The following is a 19147-nucleotide window of genomic DNA, read 5'->3' on the forward strand; positions in this document are numbered from 1 at the left end:
TTCCCTGACCGGGAATCGAACCCGGGCCGCGGCGGTGAGAGCGCCGAATCCTAACCACTAGACCACCAGGGAAACTATAAAGAAAGCTTTTAATGCATTGTCTATGTCAGTATTGTGTCATATTTCTTTTTTAATTCTTGACACACAAAAGCCTTGAGGCTTGACGAAATAAAACTCCCCATACGTGGAATTGTCCTGTTCGATAAGCAACAACAAAATCCCGCCAAACGGCGGCCATCAACTGTAAGCTTGCTTTCTTTTCTAGCTAGTTAAAGCTTCACGAGAAACCTTGACACTTCGCACTCCCTAAGCTAAAGTATCCGCTTCCACTCCTGCTTAGCTCTCTACAGGACGAGATATTATAGTGAATTTATAGGTGAAACAAGGAATTTTCCAAAAAATTGCGAACATAACCACATAGTTAACCAAGTGCTAAGTTAACAAATATAGGAAAGCGGTTTTTTATTTATGAGATCTTTACCTTTGCGGTCTGCAAATAGACATAATTTCCGCGGAGGAAATGTGTGGGCAGGGTGGGAGAGGGAGAGAAAGGACTGGGCTAATTGTGCGAAAGGAAACGGGAAAGGATGTTGATTTGAACCTGTGCTCTTCCATATGAAGAGCAAAAGACGACTCAGTTCAACAGCTTGACGCTTAGCGTACTCCACATGGTATTGCAAGACGGGGCAAGTGCGCGCAAAGTAATCTAAGCGCTGTTCTCAAAGCTATTTATTTGATATCCCAGACTGGCTTTGCTGGTGGCCACGTTTAGAAAACGAGAAAAAGTCAAACAAGTCAATCGAGTCAGCCAGCAATCGAGAGGGGCAGGATGGTGCTCCTCAGTGCTTCACCAGAGACGGCCGTTCTCATTCCTAAAAGCAAGAAGACCGATGAATCGAGGGAGGTAAAGCATCACGTCTCCATCTGCAACAAGAGTTGCCTTGCGGAAGCAACTTGAAGCCAAGGTGCATGTGGTTTATCTCAATTCTCCACATCTCTGGGTTCCTTCTTGGCGATCCCGCGATCCTGTCTGAAAGATTAAAACAGATCTGGCAAGATCGTTGTAACCAGCTTTTCTAAACGCTTAGACCAACATCAGCCCTACGCGTACTATAGCATCATCAGCTTCACAACCTGAGAGGAAGTCATATATATTGGCAATATAATATTTCCGCCCAGTCCCCACCTCTTACTCGAACGCCTCTGATTGGTGATTTGTGCGGACATGGCTCCTTTAGCCAATCACATAAAGGACTAATTATTACATATTTCGACAAATATTACCCGGCAACGTAGGCGGGGTAAATTAGACCGACAGGAGGAGCGCTTCAGCTCTGTAAGCAATTAAAAACCTAAACAGAACTCCCTGGATATTTGTTAAATCATCTGGGCAGTAACGGTGCCTTTTGCACGATCTGTGCAGCACCTACCACATACCTGGCCACAGTGCATATGGTAGTTATTACTGGTATTAGTACCTGAACCTTGCCTAACTTTTTGTAAGCACAAAAAAAGTGAAGGGCTGCATCAATATTCATAGAACTGAATGTCTCCATGGGAAATGTGGGCAATACTGGCCAGTTCTCCTTGGAGACCTATATTTTCAAGGGATAACTTAAAAGTTCAATTATCCGGTTTCTATTTAAGATTATGCCACTTGTGTGTCTATTAACATCTTATATAACTAGGTTTACAGTCACTAACCATCCTACCTATCTAACCCATCCTAGTCTAGATAGGCCTTGGGCCTGATCCAGCAAGGCTGTTCTCATGTTCTTAACCAGAATTCCCAGATTTTACTTTTTAAAAATACATACACTTGAATAAAGTTCTTAAAATCATGATTTATTGGAAGAAGGGAATATAAAGCTGCTAAAATCCTGTTTAAACGGAATAAAGATAATCTATGGTGCATCTTTTTCTTTCAGAAACCACCTCACAGCAATCCTTTCAGTCCTATCTTGTTTTTCTTATCATGGCTATTCTTTTCAGTCTCCGCTGCTTTTTATGGTAATGGGAAATCTCAAATATATGGAGTCCATGGTTGCTTCCTTTCCACTGTCAGTATCTCTGGCAGACTTCCTAGAAGAGCCGTGATCCTTCAGTGCATCCCATAAACCTCATGCCTGTTTGGGAATAAAGATTGTTGGAGGTGACGCCGGTGTCTCAAAATGAAAGTAGTAAATTCCAGGATTGCTTGTACATATTAATGGCAGCAAAATATTTTAAAGTCTCTTGAAGATTAGGATCTTTCTCAGGGCAATGTTTGTTCCTCTCCCTGTTGGAGTGCACCCAGGGAGAAAGAAGGTGAGAGACGTTCCTCTAAGCACAATTGGGGCTGGGGCTGGGGCTGGGGCTAGGGCTGGTATTAGTGTGGGTGGGAGGGGCTTCTTCAGCCATGTGCTTGGCCAGCTCCTTTGCCATAGCATCTTTCAAGGCCGTTTGGACATGGGTGCAGCTGATGTCGGAGGGCTCGCTCTTCTGGGTCAAGGTCTGGACCTCGGTTGCCACGTGGTCATATAGGTCTGTCAACAAGGTCTTCATCAGGCCCCTTGCCTTGGCCTCCATACGCACCTTGGGCATCTGTCGCAGGATCTTGGACGCAAAGAGTCTCGGCGAACAGATCTTTGGCTGCTCTGTGCTCACTGCCTTGGCTTTGTGCTTCAGACGAGACTGGAGCTTTTTCTGTTTTCGAGGCTGGAACTTCATCTGCTTCCGTTTAGCCAGCTGATGTTTTTTCTGGGGCTTCCTTCCCTTCACAGCCTTGGCTTTCTTCTTGCCTTGCTGTTTGGCAGCCATGGTTCTGTGCTTTTCTCCTCAAGCCCGTGTCTTCAAGTGTCACCAGGCATGGTCAATTATAGATAACAGGATGCAAATGAAGGGCCTGCACAGAGTGTGCTGATTGGGTGGCATTTGCCTGGATTGTAACCAAGGAACCATTGTTATGTTGAATGTGATTATGACCTACTCTTTGCTGTAATCCAGTTATTTATTTCTGTAGAATGTTCATTTGCTGCCTTTCCAAAATAAAAAAAAATAAAAAATTGCAGTGCTAAAATAGAGCAATGAAAAGCCTAAAGTGATATTCTGTCTAGAGGTTTTTGCTGCAGTTTATCTTCTCCTCTCATTCTTTTAGCAGAACATTCCTTGAGTCTTTTAGGCCTCTGGACAGAAGCATCAACTGGCTCTGTCTTTCAGAATCAGCATTTTCATGTCAAATTCACAAATCTCTCTCTCTCTCTCTCTCTCTCTCTCTCCATGGTTGCTTCCTTTCCACTGTCAGTTAGTATCCCTGGTAGACTCCATAGAAGAGCAGTGGTCCTTCAGTGCATCCCATAAACACTGGAGTTGGTTGCAGGAGATGCTGGGGGAAAGCAGGTGTAAAAAAATCCCCCTCCCAGCACTCTGGTCTCTGCTATTGCCTCACTAGTCCTGCAAAGGCCACAAGGAATTAACCCACCTCCCTACCACCCACCACCTTAGCAGTGTGTTGCCAACTATCAGGCCTGAGCAACACAAGATTTTGTGTCCAAAGAGAGCATGCATTTATGATGACTGTCAGTTCTGCCACTCATTGATTACTAGCAGACTGCACCTTTGCATTTCTAGTTTTGCAATGAAAAGCTGCCTCCAAAGGATGGCGCAACCACCACAATCCCTGGCATATTATAAGAAAATGAAAAAGTACTTTATCAAGCTTAAACCTGGCTATCAGCTGCCCCAAGATCTGGTTTTCTACATGAGAACAAAGTCAAACGAGCAGCAGATGGGCAGAGGCGCTCCTCTTACCCCTGGACTTTGGGGCCGAATTCCAGAGCCAACACAGCCCCGGGGGGGCGGGGGCCAAATCCTCTTTAGTCTGTCCCAAGTGGTGTGGTCACCTGGCGGAGCATGATAATACTTAATTTGCAGGGGAAGGGGGCCTCCAAAGGTCTTTTGGTCCAGGCTCCAAAATTACCCAGGGGCATCTCTCCAGATGGGCATCTGCAGCCTTTCCTAGAGAGTCCAAAGGCACGCCTAATGGTGGTGATAGAGTGCCAGTCACTCCATGCTGCTGTGCCTGTGACTGATCTGCAGCAGTTTGCTGCTGCAGATCATGCCATGAAAATGTTCACCTGATAAGTGTAGGGCAGGCTGCTGTTAAAGGCACAGTAGCAAGACCAGGTGGAAGTTGGGCCATCCTAATCCTTGCTCTGATACAGTAAACCAATTTTTACTTTGGTTTGTGAGACAGACCTCAAAATTAAATTTCTAAATTATAATGTGTTTTTCTCTGTTGTGATTTTTGTTTTATGAATTTTAAATGTTTTATATTTTATATTATGTTTTAATTTGTGCACCGCCTAGAGATTTCTATATCAGGCAGTATAAAAATTCAATAAATAAATCTGCCATCACATGCTGAAAGAAAAACCCTAGCTATGCATGGATCCTTAAGTGAAAGTGTCCCTCATTTCCAAATTCAATTCCCATTTTTAAAGAACCAAGAATGATGGCATTCTTTGCATTGGCTATCATTGGAATGACACTAGCAAACCCTCTGACAAGCATCCCATAAATCACAGTGCACAGTTTTCCTGATAGGTACAAATTTTGGCTGCTGCTATCACCTGAATACGAATACAAATATTTATATACTGCTTTTCAACAAAAGTCCACAAAGCAGTTTACATAGAAAAATAAATGGTAAATAAAATGGTTCCCTGTCCCCAAAGGAGGAAGCTATTCCATAATGGTGCTAATTATTCTAAAAAAGCAACATACGATCTCCAAGAAGGTTTATATTGCACATATCAACAGCATCAGGGCTTTCTTTCCCACTTCTTGGCTGCAGTTCCTCATCAAACAAGAACAAGGAGGGCCTTTCTTGGAATGAGTCTGTGTGGGAAAGTGCATTCAATGGTAGCTTGTGCTTCCACAGGGATTCCACATGCACTTTCTTTGTGGGAAGAAATTGTCTTTAGCATGGAGTGCTTTTCCAACTTTATCATATCAAATTAAAACTTCTGAGGTCTGAATCCCAGAAAACTGTTTTCCTTCTCCTCAAAATCATGCTTTTAATTATGTTTGCACAGAGTATCCCTTAGGAGTCCACAATCTATTGCCTGGCTAGGACAAATTGTTTTCTTCCTTTTAGAGGCAAGAAAGATAATCCTATGGACTGCATGCTCACTTGTGCTAAATTTTTAATTCTTTTAAAGTTGTAATCTTTTAATTGTTTTAATGTGTACTGTTTTTATTGTAAACCGCCCAGAGACATAAGATTTGGGCAGTATATAAATCTGTTAAATAAATACAATTATTCCAAGCATAGAATTGGCCTTTTTCACAGCTTCTGCACATTGTGTACATTGGGAATTGTCGTTCAACAGTTGGAGAACCAAGGTTGCCTACCCTGTCCAAACTCAGCTAGAAATTATATTCTAGGGGCATTTAAACATGATGGATGTAAATGGATGTAACCGCCCTGTGCCATTTTTGGAAGGGCAGTATAGAAATCAAATGAATGAATGAATGAATGAATGAATGTTGCTTCTTGTCAATTTAAGGGAAAACCTCAGATCACCCATTTGCCCTTTTTGCCCAACAGGATGTGCTCTTCAAAATATGTCCATATATCCTGCTTGCCACCACTGCCATCTCTTCCTGCTCTTCAAGTGAGCAACTGTTACATCATTTCCCTAGTCCACCCATGTCACTAAAACCTACCCCTTGCTACGCTGTTATACAGAATTAGGCAATCAAGGGTTTGCATAGCTATATAATCTCGCCAGAAAGACCTGAATAAGCATTGTGTACAGGAATTGTGACCTGGCAAAGTTATCTAGATGGGTTATTAGAGAGCTCACATTGTCTCCTAAAGGAGTTCAGCTCTGCAACCAGATGAAAATTGAGTCATTTTTATGTCCTGTACACCACCTAGCATTGGCAATTCCTAATGCCAATGGCAGTTCTTACTGGCTTTCTCTGAATGCTCCCTAACTTTGGGGTGGTTCAGACAATTCCAGCCCCACCACACACGAAGAGGGAGCACACCAAGAGCACGCCCATGGGGAGGTCCTCCACAGACATCCCAATGCCCTCCCAATGTGTCCTTTGTTTCAAAAAGTATTTGGAGTGTGTGTGTTTGAGGGCCATTCAGATTAGCAGCCCTCACATGTGATCAAGGGACATGCCAGTAGGGTGTCCTGATAGGCACACTCTTGGGGAGCCCTCTCTTTCTTCATGTGTGCTGAGGCTGGTATCATTTGAACCGGTTCTTTGTGTAAGGACAAAAGTGGAGAAAGTGTGCATTAGTTGCCACATAACAGAAGTGCACATCTGAAATACATTTTCAGGGCACAGCTAAACATCCATTTATTTGATTCCTCCTTAATTTATGCCAGTTATATATTTGTTCTATATTCTACATAACTATACTTTCAGTCGCTAACCACCCAACCAAAGCTCCCCAAATTAAACACACTACACAGGGTTCAGTGACGAAAGCTGCAAAAATCCTGTTTTATTGGAACAACAAGATAATAACTGACGCTTCTTTTCTTTCTGGAAACCACCTTACAAACAATTCTTTATCTTCTTTTTAAAATCATAGCTGTTCTCTTCACTCAGACCCTGCTAGTTCTGGTTTATGGAGATGGGAAATCTCTACCATATATAGTCTATACAGTCCAATAGTCACTTCCTTTCCACTTCTAGATAGTAATACACCAACTCAGTAGAAAAGCAACAGTCCTTTAGTGCATCCATGTGTGACTGCTTGACAATGAAGGTGAGGTGGTTAGTGTCTTCAAAGGTGGTAGATTACAGGATTGGTTGGACATATCAAGGCAGCAAAATTCTTTAAACGATCTTGGCTATTAGCGTCTTTTTCAGGGCAACTTGGTCTTCTTCCTTCTTGTCCCAGTTGGAGTTCATTGAGGGAGAAGGAGAGGGGTTTCTCTATTTTTCTAAGCACACTGGCTGCTGACGGGCTCAGCCGATGTGTGCTTAGCCAATTCCTTTGCCATTGCTTCTTTCAAGGCAGCTTGTACATCAGTGCAACTGATGGTGGAGGGCTGGTTCTTCTTGCTCATGGTCTCAACGTCAGTGGCAACGTGATTGTACACATCTGTTAACAAGGTCTTCACCAAGCCCATGCTCTTGGCCTCAATGTATGCCCTTAGCACGGGCCGCAGCATCTTGGATGTGAAGAGCCTTGGCGAACAAATCCTTATTAGTCTCCCCCTTGCTACCTTTGCATTCGGTGCCTGCTTGATCCCATGCGTAAGACAAGACTGGGGCCTCTTGCGTCTTTGAGGCTGGAGCTTCTTCTGTTTGCGTTTGGGTTGTAGGTGCTTTTTTTGGAGCTTCTTTCTCTTCAGAGCCCCGACCTTCCTTTTAACTTGTTGTTTGGCAGCCATTATTCTGTTCTGTTGTTTCTTGCCTTCTGTTCTGTTCCAGCTCCTGCCTTCAAATGTCACCAGAACTTTGCCAGCATGGTCAGTTATAGACAATAACATGCAAATGAAGAGTCTGCATGGCAAGTGCTGATTGGGTGGCATCTGTTTTCACTGTTCCTAAGGTACCATTGTTAACAGTGAATGTGATTATGACCTATTCTTTGCTATTATCTGCTTATGACTTTTAACTAGCTCCTGCCTGAGACAGTTACACAGATTCTGACAGTTGATTTTTTTGATCAGTCTTTAAAAACTGCACATATTGATTAATTCTGAGAGAGTAAATATGAGATCCATCAAACTTAATTCTAACTATCATGCCCAGAACATTATGTTCTACACCAAAACAGGGTTTGAAGACATGTGTGATTGGATATCATCTGTCTTTGCTTGGGATAGTCCCAGGGAGTGCTGGACTTAGATGGCATTTTGGAAAGATTGTTAACTTTTCAACCAGTCCCTTTTTCAAAATGGCTCAATCTGCAGCAATTTGCAGTTGATTAATGATTATCTCATGAAAAGCTTAACCCGCTGATTGCTGGAGAACAAGCCACTGTTAAAGGCATAACAGCAGGCCAGCTGAAAAAATGGTCTACTTTATTAAACTTACCGAAGGGGTTCCTTACCCTGGGTCCCCAAATGCTGTTGGATTACAACACCCATCATCCCCAGTCTTCTCCCCTTTAGTAATTGTGGCTGGGGGTGATGGGAGCTGTAGTTAACAGCATCTGGGAACTCAAGGTTGGGAACCTCTGCATTACCACAAGGTTATAAGATATGGACCCTATCTCATCCCACCCCCTGTCAAACAAGAAAAGGGGTTCCCCTTTACTCTCTCTCTCGTCAGATTTAAATTTCTTATGATCTCCCATACTGAACAAGCTATTTGTCATCTCAGCAAAACCATGCTCTTTCATGTCATGATGTTTTCCCCAAGTGTCCCTTTGGAGTCAAATGCTTCTCTTCTTCTTTTTAAATGATGCTTTAAACAAGGGGCTTTGGAGCTACATTTAAACAAGTGAGAATAAATGTCCCTAGGCCCCTGACTGTGGTGGCAGGATGGGGTGGGGAGCATTGACTGGGTAATAACCTGCTCTTTTGCCCTCCCCCTTGTTTTGCCTCTCTGAAGCAAAAAGTGGCCAGGGAAAACAGTGATCTGTCTTCACTTTTTGTGCCAGTGAACACCCAATATTTCCACTGCCCCTGCTTTGAATTGCATGTTCATTGTCATGATGACCTGCCTGGACTGTGTGCCCTGAACAAGATGGAAGACAAGATGGAGTCCAGGATTATGCAGGGGCCAAAAACTGTTGGGTCACGACCAGCCTAGATTGGCAGGCTGTGACTGAGGTGGACCACAGCAAAGGGCACTGCAAAATCAGCCAAGCAAGGAGGCATTCACTTCACAACGAAAAGGGACTCGACTTGCTCAGAATTATTTTTCACAAAGAGCATTTTAAAAACAAACAAACAAGACTTTAATTCCCTTGACAGAAAAGGAGCACTGCACATAGTCAAAGGCATTCAGAACTGAATGTCAAAACGGTGACCAGCCTAATGTCAGTACATGTATTCATTGAACCACTATGGTTGCCGCTGAATTCCACCACAACCTGAACTGAGTAGCACATTTGGAGGATGCAGAATTCCTGTGGGATTCCTTGAATTCCAGTGAGTCCAGAGACCTCTCTCCCACTGTCATGCTGGCAATTCCAGACACCACTGACCATAGGAAACTGCCGTGGTGTGGCCACGGCTCTGAGCACTTCTGGAGCTGCCAGCGGCTCACCTTGGCTTTCCCCCATACCTTTAGAGGGGCGCCAGAGTCACTCGTCCATCCCCATGTCAGGAGTGCTGCACTGGGCCCTTCATTCACGTACCATTGAATTCAGTCGAGCAGTGAAAGAACTAATTCGCCCCGCCCTGACCCCGACAGTGTGTAACGAAGTGCTCAGTGCAGCAGGCAAAAAGGCAGCTCGCCAGCCTTCCTGCTGGTGACCACACCTCCTACATATGATGTCATACACACAGGCTGTGGCTGGCACACGCTAACATGCGCACACAACCACCAACTAAGGGGGCTACCAGTCAAGCTTGTCCCACAGCTGCCAGCAAGCTCCCTAGGCCCCTGGTCAGAGCTGCCTTGAAACTTCTGCACATATTGTGGCACAGATTTGCCTTTACCAACACAAGATGTTGGAGGGTGCAATTTGACTTGCTCTGGTTCACTCAGTGTAGTGTCATGGCAGAAGATATGGTAAGGAGGTTTAGTGGTGTGGTCCACTTTCCCCCTCTGCACATATAAGATTTTGTAGACTTCTTCTTGTACATATAAAGGGTTTCATTTTAAACTCTTGTAACCTTGAGATCTTGTTTTTCACTGAAGACCTTGCAGGGGCGTATCTAGGTTAGGGCAGGCAGGGCACGTGCCCTGGGCGCCACTTGAAGGGGGGCGCCATTTTCTAAAATTAAAAAAAAATTAAGAAATGGCTGCTGAAAACAAAATGGCCACCGTACATGCTCAAATAGCCTGCCCAGGCCATGCCAGGACACGCAGAGGCCATTTGAGCATGCACGGTGGCCATTTTGTTTTCAGCGGCCATTTTTTAAAAAAATTAAAAATGGTCAGTGCACATGCTCAAATGGTCCCTGTGAGGCCCTAGAGGCCAGCAGGGGGGGACCTTTGCAGACACACACACCCACGGCCTTTAGGAAGCCCCCCAAAGGGGCTACAAGTAAAAAAATAATAATTTAATTTAATATATCACTGTACACATATTTAATTTGGCACTGTGTACAGAGAGTTACATGTGATGTCTTAATAATATGGCTATTAATGGTGAGTTTGTCTTTAAATCAGTGTGAAATCCTTAGTATTAAGGCCCACTGGGAGTTTCTTGCTCTCTTTCTCTCATTTTAACTGTCTTTCTGAAATACTAGAATATATTCCAAGCAGTGACACAGTTTACTCTGCATATCCTTTAATTGTTTTCAGAGTATCTGGGAAAAGTCAAATTCTCCATTTATTTTAAAAACTTATGTAATAGTGATGCTACAATGCATAGTATAGAATTAGACAGACACTTCTGTTTAGTTTTCCAAGTATACCTCCACATAGTTTTGGGGTATTTCATGAGCCCCAGCATACTGAAATTTGTAGTTTTCCAGCATTTTTTGGTCTGGCTACCTCCACTGCTAAATAGTTTTTGAAATATTAAAAGATTAACGAGCTTGACTTGTATTTTTCAGCTGTTATTATGGTAAAGTTATCTGAAAGATGGGTGTCAGATGTTTGGACAGGGGCGCAATTTCAGTGCTTGCCCTAGTTGCTATTTTCCCTAGATACGCCTCTGAGACCTTGTATTATTATTATTATTATTATTATTACATTTATATCTCGCTCGTCCTCCAAGGAGCCCAGAGCGGTGTACTACATACTTAAGTTTCTCTTTCACAACAACCCTGTGAAGTAGGTTAGCCTGAGAGAGAAGTGACTGGCCCAGAGTCACCCAGCAAGTATCATGGCTGAATGGGGATTTGAACTCAGGTCTCCCCGGTCCTAGTCCAGCACTCTAACCACTACACCACACTTTCATTCCTGTATTCATGTTTTTCATTCCTGTATTAATGTTTTGAACCTCATATATCTTTGTACCCATTAGTATTGCAAGGCAGAGATAAGGTTTACTTAAACACATACTCCCTAGCTGACCACCTGCAGAAGGGATAGACAGATGTGCAGCCAAGGACAGTATTTTGATTGGAATGTCCTTGGTAGATGGTCAGGTGTTTGGGTCTCACCCATAACATGGATACCGTGTACCCACCAGACCATCTCCAGGTGTTGTTTATACGTTCTGTAAAAGTATAAGACTTTTTTAACCTCGGTATTTTTTAACTCCAGCGTAGACCTAGAGACCCAGGAAAGTGCTACGCAACTAGCTAGATTTAGGGGTTCAGGGGGTCCACCGTCATCTGGGGTTCCTGATGAGCAGAAGGTACATATGGCATATCTTTATTCTGTAATCCTCTTTAGGTATTGTTCAACTTTACCTAATAAAACCTCTTTGGCATTCACCCTGATGAGGGGGTCATACTTCGAGAGATGTGATAGATCCTCCTGCTCTGGATGGAGTTGCATTCCCCCAAAGGATCAGGTGTATAGTTTGGAAATGCTTCTGGACCCAGGCCTCACTCTGATTTCTCAGGCTGAGGTTGAGGCTTTGGCCAGGAGCATTTTCTATCCATTTCAGCTGATACGACAGCTGCGTCTTTTCCTTAAAGATAATGATCTCAGAACTGTGCTACACTCTCTGGTAACCTCTAGGCTTGACTACTGTTATGTGCTCTATGTGGGGCTGACTTTGTATGTAGTTCAGAAACTTCTGTTGGTTCAAAATGCATTGGCCAGATTGGTCTCCAGGGTTTCTTGGAGAAACCATATTATGCTTGTCTTAAAACAATTGCATTAGCTGCCAATAGATTTGCAAGCAAAATACAAAGTGCTGGTAATTACCTTGAAAGCTCTAAATGGCTTAGGACCAGGTTACCTGGGAGAGTGCCTTCTTCTACATGATCTCCACTGCACATTAAGGTCATCAAGAGAGGTCCATCTCCAGATGCCACCAACTTGTCTGGCGGTAACTTGGGAATGGACCTTCTCTGTAGTTGCTCTTGGGCTATGGAATGCACTCCCTATAGATGTTTGTGGTTTAACATATTTTACCAGCTTTTAAAAGAGCCCTCAAGACACCTTTTTTTAGCCAGGCTTTTAGTAATCTTTGAATGTTTTAAATTGTTTTAACAGTTTGTCTTATTTTGTTTTTGATGTGTTTAATCTTGCAAACTGCCTAGAGCCTTTGGTGTCAGGTGGTATATTAGATAGATAGATAATATTTATTTTAAAAATTAAAATATGAACTTTAGAAGTGAAGCAGAACACACACACCAAACTCCTGCATTTTTACGGTTTAGTGCAATTTGTTTTTATTAATATTTCAAGCCCATATTTTAAAAATAATTGTACATATGCCCAGGACATTTAACACCACATTTCTGGAAAATGTTGTTAGAATTTCTCTGGCTGTTTTATTTCGTTTTTGCCTTGTTTTTTGTAAGTATATGGTTTTTTAATGCTTGGAGGAAAATCATGCTTTAGAGGAAAATTGGTTTGTAAATGCAGTAAATGAATGAATGAATTTTAAAAGAATATGCTTTTAGTGGCTTTTTAAAAAAAACAACTCTGAAAATAATAAATCAGACAAATACTGATATAACATCAAAATCAGCTTAAAGGTTTCTTATTTCTGGTTTTCCCAGAACACATTTAATTTCTACGAAATCTCTATTAACTATTAAGCATGGTTTATGAAAAAGTTTCCCTTAAGCAAAATACACATTCCCTGACCGGGAATCGAACCCGGGCCGCGGCGGTGAGAGCGCCGAATCCTAACCACTAGACCACCAGGGAAGCTGCTAGAAGATTTTGCAACAGTCTTTATAGAATTCAGAACACAAGCATTATTCTAATGGTGAATGTTGCTTTTAAAAAGCACAAAAAACAGCCTCCTCCCAGCCCCGTAAAAAATATTCTATAACACGCTGTGAATCAGCAAATAAAGCCTGCATCTCGCCCCCGATCTAGCACAGAAGCTATACAAACTGAAGCTAGAAGCTGCATTTCGCTGCTCTCGGTCAAAGTGCACTGCACCGGAAGAATTGACGGCTTGCAGCCCTAAAATGTAGAGTTAAGAACTGATTTCGCTTTGAATCCCTGCTCTGTTCCCTTACTCACAAAATAGACTCCAGTTCCACAAGAATCTTGAAAGAGAAAGAAGGGAAACTTCAAATAAATTATGAGCATACATACCGGAAACGGAAAGTAACATATCCAAAAAGGCGAGGCATTTTTTTGGTTTGTTTTTTGGCTACAATTTTATTTTTAAGCAATTTTATTTTTAAGGTCTTCGATACATTAATAAATCTTCTTAATATGTGTGAAAAAACGAAATATGGGAAAAAAGAGATGTGTCAGAAGTGGGATTTGAACCCACGCCTCCATTTGGAGACCAGAACACCCAGAGCAGGGAAGGTATAAGCCTTGAGTCTGGCGCCTTAGACCACTCGGCCATCCTGACACTCACATGAAAGTAGCTCAAAGAAGCAATCCTAATACTTGTAGTTTTCATTCAATTAAATAAGCAATCGTGTATTGTTTGTCTCTGTTAAGCGAAACATACAACGCAAGAATCCTTCCAAGACCCCTCTCCCCCTTCCGCAAGAACAATGCCATCGTAAGGGCTGGATTTAAGGCAGCAGCTCTCATTCATACCGACTCCATCAGAGTCTAATCAGATTGTGCCGAAGGAAAACAATACCCTGAAGAAAACTAATGAGCGGCTGCACGAGGCTTATATTTTCGTTCTCCCCCAAAATTACAAAATTTAAAACTACATGGCTCTGTGTTCGCCCGCAGTCAACACCGACTCGACGGCACAATCTTTCTTTTCGCCCCTCATGCAGTGAAATCGAGTACCGCTTCTTCCTGACTGTTGAATCATTAATATCTATATAGTAATTGAACCCTATATTACACAATTAAACATATCTATTGTAATGTTTTCGTGCATATATTTGCTATTATTTATATTATTTATATTTTTTTAACCATAATATAAAAATTGAAAATTACAGACCACAGATCGGGCAAAATAATTGTACTTTTTCTAAAGTATTGCAAACCTTGTTCCATTAACTTCAGTTACACTAAAACTACCAGCTTCCCGGGATGAAACTTAGATCCTACCGTCTCCCCACCACCCACCCCGCAAAAACTCGTCAGGTTTTACGACAGCAATTTAATAGGACTCTGATTGGTAAATTAAGCAGCTGTGGTTAATTTCCTGCGTTGTGTGGGGGGGGGGGGGACTAAGCTTATTCGATAAATGTGACATTTTCTTCAAAATTGCAGTCTTTTTAATTCAATCAAAACTGAATTTTTTATCAAGTATGCAACGAAGTCTGCCTTTGGTCCCAGATGTGTTTTTCTTCCTCTTAGTCTGCTGCAAACAGGACTTGTTTTTTTTATGGAGTTTTGAGGTTATGAAAAAACAGTAGCTCCTCTGATTCTTTGGGCATAATTTTATTATCCACAAGTAGAGGCAGCACCAGAAAAAATATATTAGGCGGCGCACAGGAAGGACAAAGTGCATTTTGGAGAATACGACCTTTGTCCCATGTGTTAACAGAAAAACAACAGTATAGTTCTCATTCATCATGCTCCCATCCTTAACATAAATAAAACTGAGCCCAGAGGGAAATGTTCTGTTTATTGATGTGTTATAGATGAATTGATTATAATAAACAAAGTACTCTTGAGTATATTAAAAGTGCCTTTTCTTCATAGTTAACACAAGGAACATGGGGGGAGCTAATTGTCTGGAGGGTGCTTGGCCATCACTCATGCCTACAAAGGATCATAATGTCTGTGGATAAACTGTTTCTTGTCAAACTCCTTTTATTCTAACCTGGAGGGTGGGGGAACAGTTTATTTGTGCATTGCCGCATACTGGCAGCAGATGGCACTGAGAATAGCTCACATCTTTGTACCTAATGTTGATTTTTCCTTTCGTTTATTGCAGTAATTTGTACTTTAAACCGGAATTATATGATGTTCTAGAAAAGTCCTATATGATTTCAACTTCCAAATCAGCCAGCCATTTATAGCAAAATCCTACTTTGCAGAATCAGTTGTTGCACAATAGGCAATGATTCTTGCTTTTTGCATGGTTCTTGTTTTTATTCAGTCACAGAAGTGTTGATTCTGAATCAACTTCCATTCTAATCAAAGAAACCATGGCCAAACTGGGCTGATTCACTTCTGAAGTTATTTGGTCACTTCAGACTCTTCCGCCTTGCTTTGCCAATCACCCCAACTGCTGTCGGTACTTACAGTACTTGGCATGGAAAGAAAACAGGTTTTCTCTATTTTTATTTTTATCTGAGTATAGCTATTTTATTTTATCTGAGTTGCAGCATCTTCCACTGCAACATTTTAAAAACGCTTCCAGAAGCTTGTTTTCTCCCTGAAGCCCTGGGAAAGGTGCAGGGTTTCCTGGGAATTAAATAAAAAACATACTTTCCCCTCTGGAGCTGCACACATTTCTACAGACCCAGAAAGACTACAGTTCCCTTGGTTTTCCAAGGACTGTAGGGAAGAAGCAAAATAAAAACAAAACATACTTCCAGGACACATTTTTAAAAGAAGCAAACACTGCTACTTTACCCTACTCAGATAAAAATAAAAATAGATAAATAAATAAAAATAGAGCCCGCCTTTTGCCTGATAAGTACCTACAGGGCCAAGGGAAATTGATATGGGATGAAGGGGTTGAAGCTTCAGCTCTGGATCAAAGCTTTGGCTCCAAATTCAGCAAAAGTAAAGTGAAATCCTTGAAGCCTTAAATTGAATCAGGGGTCCCTGAAACATCACGGTGCTTACCCCAAACTGAAGCAGGGCTGCTTTGCCCAACCCTAATGTTAGTGCTAGCACCAATCCCTAGTAGTAATCAGCTACTAACATTGGCTTCCCTGAAGTTGAATGTAACCTGGTAAAATATTCTCAGCTATGTGATTGTGTTTTGAGTTTTCAAGAAAGTGAATGGTAAATCTCTATGGACAATGCATTTTACTAAACATTTTATTCCTATTAAACATCATGCCACTAATACTTTTCTTAATTCACATTTTATATAACCCAGTTTACAATCACCAAACACACGCACACACATACACACATGTACTTCAGTGAATAAAGCTGCTAAAATCCTGATTTATTGAAAGAACAAGTTAATACATGGTGTTTTTCTTTTGGAAACCACATCACAATTATTTCATATATACATATATATTCTATCATGGTGGTTTTTTCCATGCAGCCTCTGTTGGTTCTTGTTTACAATGATGGAAAATTTCTTAGCATGTATACTCCACAGTCCTTGCAAGATAGAATCTCACACAGGCTCCGTTGTTGAGCAATGCTCCTTTAATGTGTTTCACATATGATGTGATGACTTGGCAATAAAGACTATTGGAGATGAAGCTGGTGTCTCAAAAAGAAAGTAAATTCCAGGATTGCTTGTTCATATTACCGCAGCAAAATATTTTAAGTCTCTTGGGGATTAGGATCTTTTTTTAGGGCAATGTTTGGTCCTCTCCCTGTTGGAGTATACCCAGGGAGAAAGAAAGGGAGGACTTTTCCTCTAAGCACAAGTGGCGCTGGTGGGGGTGGGATCTTCAGCAGCGTGCTTGACCAGTTCTTTTGCCATAGCATCATTCAAGGCCGTTTGGACATGGGTACAGCTGATGTCAGAGGGCTCATTCTTCTGGGTCATGTTCTGGACCTCGGTTGCCACGTGGTCATATAGGTCTGTCAACAAGGTCTTCATCAGGCCCCTTGCCTTGGCCTCCATACGCACCTTGGGCATCTGTCGCAGGATCTTGGACGCAAAGAGTCTCGACGAACAGATCTTTGGCTGCTCTGTGCTCACTGCCTTGGCTTTGTGCTTCAGACGAGACTGGAGTTTCTTCTGTTTTCGAGGCTGGAACTTCTTTTGCTTCCGTTTAGCCAGCTGTTGTTTTTTCTGGGGCTTCCTTCCCTTCACAGCCTTGGTTTTCTTCTTGCCTTGCTGTTTGGCAGCCATGGTTCTGTGCTTTTCTCCTCAAGCCTGTGTCTTCAAGTGTCACCAAACATTTGCCAGGCATGGTCAATTATAGACAACAGGATGCAAATGAAGGGCCTGCATGGACTGTGCTGATTGGGTGGCATCTACCTGCACTGTAGCCATGGACCATTGTTACACGGAATGTGACTGTGACCTATTCCTTGCTGTAACCTGAGTATGATATTTCACAGTGCTACACAGTCCACTGCCTTCTGGCAAACTATGCCCGTACCACGCAATTCTAATTTTGCAGGAAAATCAGTCCAACAGCTATAGTGCCATTACCATCTCTGGTATATTTTGAGAGAACAAACATGTATTGCATCAACCTAATATTTGGCTATCATGTCAGGTTTTGATGTCATGAGTGGATTCTCAAAACTATTGTGAAAAACCCATTGTGTGACACGTCTGAGCAGTATTTTGTTTCAGCATTGCTTCAGAGTGGTCTCAGGCAACCTGAGAATTATTTCCCCAAGAGAGAGAGATTGAGTATCCCTGATCCGGACATCTGAAATCCGGAATGCTTCAAAATCTGTAAACTACCACAGCTTTTTTTTTAGTAAGTACAAAACATTATTTTCACATGAAATCTGAATTCCATCTCCACCTAAAATGCCATGTTTGAGTCTAACATGACCAGCAACATTATTGCATTGAAAATTTTCTCGCAAGCAGTTTTCATTACATTTACAGCTACCTGTAGTTATCATAAATTCAATGCTTATTTGTTTTTATACTTTAAATAAAACCTTAAAAAATTAAATACAGTGTACAGTAACCTTTCGTGTTTAGACTTGGATCCCATGCCCAAGATATCTCATTACAGTATGCAAATATTCAAAAATCCGGAAAAGTCCGAAATCCGGAACACTTCTGGTCCCAAGCAGTTCGGATAAGGGATACTCAACCTGTATCTGTCATTGTTTTGGACACTTTCTCTTTATAAAATGTGCATTCCCACTGAAGATGCCCCAAACAGTATAGGATTCTAAAATAATATAGAAATTACTGCATAAATATATAGAGACACAAATTAATGCAAAAGGCAATAGCAGTTAATGATCACATGTAAAATAAAGCATTCCATGTCAAAGGCTTGAAAAGTTTCCAAGAATTGGAGTGTCTTAATGTGATGTCAAAAACTGTGCCATGACGTTGCCTGATAAGCCTCTCAAGGAAGGCTATTCTATAGCTGCGGTATTTCCTCACAAATGGATAGTGCCCAGAGCACATCGTCCTCTGGTTTAAAAAAATATGGAGATACATATGGGTAAATGAAAAAATGGTATTCTGTTTAGAGTTTATTCTTGGGATGCATTCAGATTTCTTTTATAAAAATATAATACAAGTTAAAAAATTTAAAAACTTTTTTCACTGAAGCTAAAAGTCTACTAATACATCAACTACAAATATTTTAGCACTTATCTCAAATTGTGCTACTAATCGCGCCTCAGGGGCCATGCCTCGTACCCCAGCCCCACCCCCTGCATCTGACATCAGCAAGTCTCACCCCTTTGCCTGATGCCAAATGCAGGGGGGGGACGGCTAGGGGGCCTCGGCAGTGGGCTGGACCCAGGCTGCTGCTAGACTCCCTCCACCCCTGCACAGGGACATCAGTCCAAAATTCTAGTTTTGTTTTGCAATTTGTTTGTTTATGGGGAACTTATGGGACAATAGATGGTATGTACTGAAGATAACTTTAGATCTGATCTTCAGCATATACCATCTATGTGCATCTAAGGTTATTGTGGCTAGGGATAATGGGAGTTGTAGTCCAACTACTTCTGAGGATCCAAGGCTGGGGACCCCTAGTCTATGAGATTTGTGTTCCAAGATCCCGCTACAGCACAAATACATGTCCTAAGTACGTACTTAATTTAAATGCTGGAGTTCAGAGTTCAATTGACAAAGGATGAGTCAATATCAAGGTTGTAAGTCATGTTTTAATGTGATGACATTTTATTCTGTTTTGCTTTTGTT

At 41.9% G+C, this 19147-nt stretch overlaps 1 protein-coding gene and 3 non-coding genes across 4 annotated transcripts; all 4 read right to left on the reverse strand.

The window, feature by feature from the left end:
• TRNAE-CUC (transfer RNA glutamic acid (anticodon CUC)) lies at window positions 1-72 on the reverse strand. Its single transcript has one exon. It is a non-coding gene; the product is annotated as a tRNA-Glu (tRNA).
• Window positions 73-1824: 1752 nt separating this feature from the next.
• On the reverse strand, window positions 1825-2867 carry LOC128341847 (histone H2B.v3-like). The gene has a single exon (XM_053288444.1). It carries the CDS (start codon window positions 2797-2799, stop codon window positions 2323-2325), a length of 477 nt encoding a protein of 158 aa, XP_053144419.1. The 5' UTR covers window positions 2800-2867; the 3' UTR covers window positions 1825-2322.
• Window positions 2868-12840: 9973 nt separating this feature from the next.
• On the reverse strand, window positions 12841-12912 carry TRNAE-CUC (transfer RNA glutamic acid (anticodon CUC)). Its single transcript has one exon. It is a non-coding gene; the product is annotated as a tRNA-Glu (tRNA).
• Window positions 12913-13470: 558 nt separating this feature from the next.
• Window positions 13471-13579, reverse strand: TRNAL-CAA (transfer RNA leucine (anticodon CAA)). The gene is made up of 2 exons: window positions 13542-13579; window positions 13471-13516 (listed from the first exon to the last, which is right to left on the reverse strand). It is a non-coding gene; the product is annotated as a tRNA-Leu (tRNA).
• Window positions 13580-19147: the final 5568 nt, after the last annotated feature.

The sequence above is a fragment of the Hemicordylus capensis genome, chromosome 2 (assembly GCF_027244095.1).
Source record: "Hemicordylus capensis ecotype Gifberg chromosome 2, rHemCap1.1.pri, whole genome shotgun sequence".
Taxonomy (NCBI): domain Eukaryota; kingdom Metazoa; phylum Chordata; class Lepidosauria; order Squamata; family Cordylidae; genus Hemicordylus; species Hemicordylus capensis.

Excerpts from the sequence above, each read along its gene's own strand:
- LOC128341847 (XM_053288444.1), bottom strand. The coding sequence starts at position 2,799 with ATGGCTGCCAAACAGCAAGGCAAGAAGAAAGCCAAGGCTGTGAAGGGA.